The sequence below is a fragment of the Arachis ipaensis genome, chromosome B04 (genome assembly GCF_000816755.2).
Source record: "Arachis ipaensis cultivar K30076 chromosome B04, Araip1.1, whole genome shotgun sequence".
NCBI lineage: Eukaryota > Viridiplantae > Streptophyta > Magnoliopsida > Fabales > Fabaceae > Arachis > Arachis ipaensis.
The window spans coordinates 122975923-122978156 of NC_029788.2; the positions used below are offsets into that span (position 1 = coordinate 122975923).

The following is a 2234-nucleotide window of genomic DNA, read 5'->3' on the forward strand; positions in this document are numbered from 1 at the left end:
AATTAAATAACATATTCGTTACCTTTTGTCCTCTAATTAATGTGAGTGCGTGCATGCATATATAAATACATGACATTGCTCACTGTTTAGTTTGTATCATTCATATTGTTTACAGCTAGCTATAGCAAAAATAATCAGTCAATTAGTAAGTGGTGTATCTAATTATATATTCATATCATTCATTTTTGTTTATTTAGAGCATTTGTTGAATCTAAGGTTTAGTATTGTTTATTATAAGATCAAAACTAAAGAGAGCTAGCTAGGGAAATTAGAAGAGAAAAAAAATGATAGGGTGGGAAGATGTGTATAAGGTAGTAGTGGCCATGGTTCCACTCTATGTAGCTCTAATGTTAGGTTATGGTTCAGTGAAATGGTGGAGAATAATCCCTAGGGAACAGTGTGATGCAATAAACAGGTTGGTTTGTTACTTCACCATGCCACTCTTCACATTTGAGTTCACAGCACACATAGATCCTTTCAAGATGAATTTCTTGTTCATAGGAGCTGACACAATTTCAAAGTTCATCATAGTCTTGGTTCTTGTATTTTGGGCTAAGTTTAGTAGCAAAGGTAGTTATGGTTGGTCCATAACAAGCTTCTCATTGTGTACCCTAACAAATGCCCTAGTTGTTGGGGTACCAATGTTGAAAGCCATGTATGGACCAACCGGCGTGGACCTTGTGGTTCAATCCTCCGTTGTTCAAGTTATATGGCTTTCGCTTCTCCTTTTCGTCTTGGAGTTCCGGCGAGCCGGAATAGAAGGTGCTACCGCGAATATTATTGTTGATGATGGTGCCTTGAAGTCCAAGGCAACTAGTGCTACAATCATTGGTAGCAATAATAATAATAATGGTTTTGATGATGTTAATGGAGGGAAAGATTTGGAGGCAACATCAACAACAACCTTAGAGATTGGTGATGTTGGTACTAGGCCACCTTTTAGGCAGTTGATGAAGCTTGTGTGGATAAAACTTGCAATGAATCCAAATTCCTATGGCTGTGTCATTGGGATTTCTTGGGCTTTCATCTCTAATAGGTATACTCTATGTCCTTCATTGACAATAATTATTTATTACATGAAGTTTATTATTATGGTGGTTTATGATGATTATATAATTTAAGTGTGGTCAAAATTAAGTTTACAATTTTTTATTATTTAATAATATTTTTTATTTTTTTAAATAATAAAAAAGGTTTCCTTAACTATAATAACATTTTTAAGTGTTATATGTCAAAGTTATATATAACTATCATAATATGCACCTGCTATTATCATTTCTATATGTATTAACATTGACTATATGTTTTGATTAACCATATGTGCATGCATGATGAGTAGTTGAAAATTTATATTAGAAGTTTTCTTTTGTTGTTTTTGTACATTTGTTCAATATCAAGATTTTTCATTTTGAAAAAAAGTAAGAGGAAAGAATTTTTCTTAGTTAATGTTAAGTTTTGGTTAAAAGAAATAAAGAATGGTTTACTAATAATTACTATACATTCTTTTAATAATTTATTTTTCATATATTGTAAGGTAATTTTCTTTAACATGAATAATTTGAAAAAAAAATTGAGATAATGAATTAAATAATTAGGTTAAATAATAATATTCTTACTTATGTTGAGCAAGTATTTTTGAAGAAGATAGAATATGTTACTAGATGTGTATTGTAATTGATGCTAAAATATGATGTTGGAATATATATAATAGCAATGTATAGTAGTTGGGTGTAACTACATGAATATATATAAATATAGGTGGAATTTGGAGATGCCAAGCATAGTAGAAGGTTCTATATCTATCATGTCAAAGACTGGTACCGGCACTGCCATGTTTAGTATGGGTGAGTGTCATACATCACATGCTTAATTAATTAATTAACATTTGTTTTAATTAATTATCACTAATTAAATAATAACTTCACTTTAATTAAAGTTGGAATATGATGAGTCAATTTCAGGTATTTTTATGGCACTACAAGAGAAGGTGATAGCTTGTGGAACAAGTATGACTGTGTTTGGTTTGGTTTTAAAGTTCATAGCTGGACCAGCAGCCATGGCTATAAGTTGCATTGCTGTTGGATTGCGTGGTGATGTTTTAAAAGTCGCTATCATTCAGGTGCATATATAGTACATACAACTCTTTTATTTTTCTTTTTGTTTTATTCTCAATCATTTATACTTATACCATTATTTGTATAAAGATGTTTTCATGTGAAGGTATTATTGACATG

At 30.8% G+C, this 2234-nt stretch overlaps 1 protein-coding gene across 2 annotated transcripts in view; it reads left to right on the plus strand.

The window, feature by feature from the left end:
• The window catches only part of LOC107635124 (auxin efflux carrier component 5), a 4115-nt gene continuing 1968 nt past the window's right edge, over nucleotides 88-2234 (plus strand). Inside the window, exons 1-3 of one of the 2 annotated variants that reach the window (XM_021121887.1) lie at nucleotides 88-1036; nucleotides 1759-1844; nucleotides 1962-2119. In XM_021121887.1, the coding sequence (XP_020977546.1) occupies nucleotides 285-1036; nucleotides 1759-1844; nucleotides 1962-2119 (996 nt within the window). In that variant the 5' untranslated portion in view covers nucleotides 88-284. The remainder of the gene's footprint in view (nucleotides 1037-1758; nucleotides 1845-1961; nucleotides 2120-2234) is intronic. The other variant, XM_016338502.2, reaches the window with a different exon arrangement.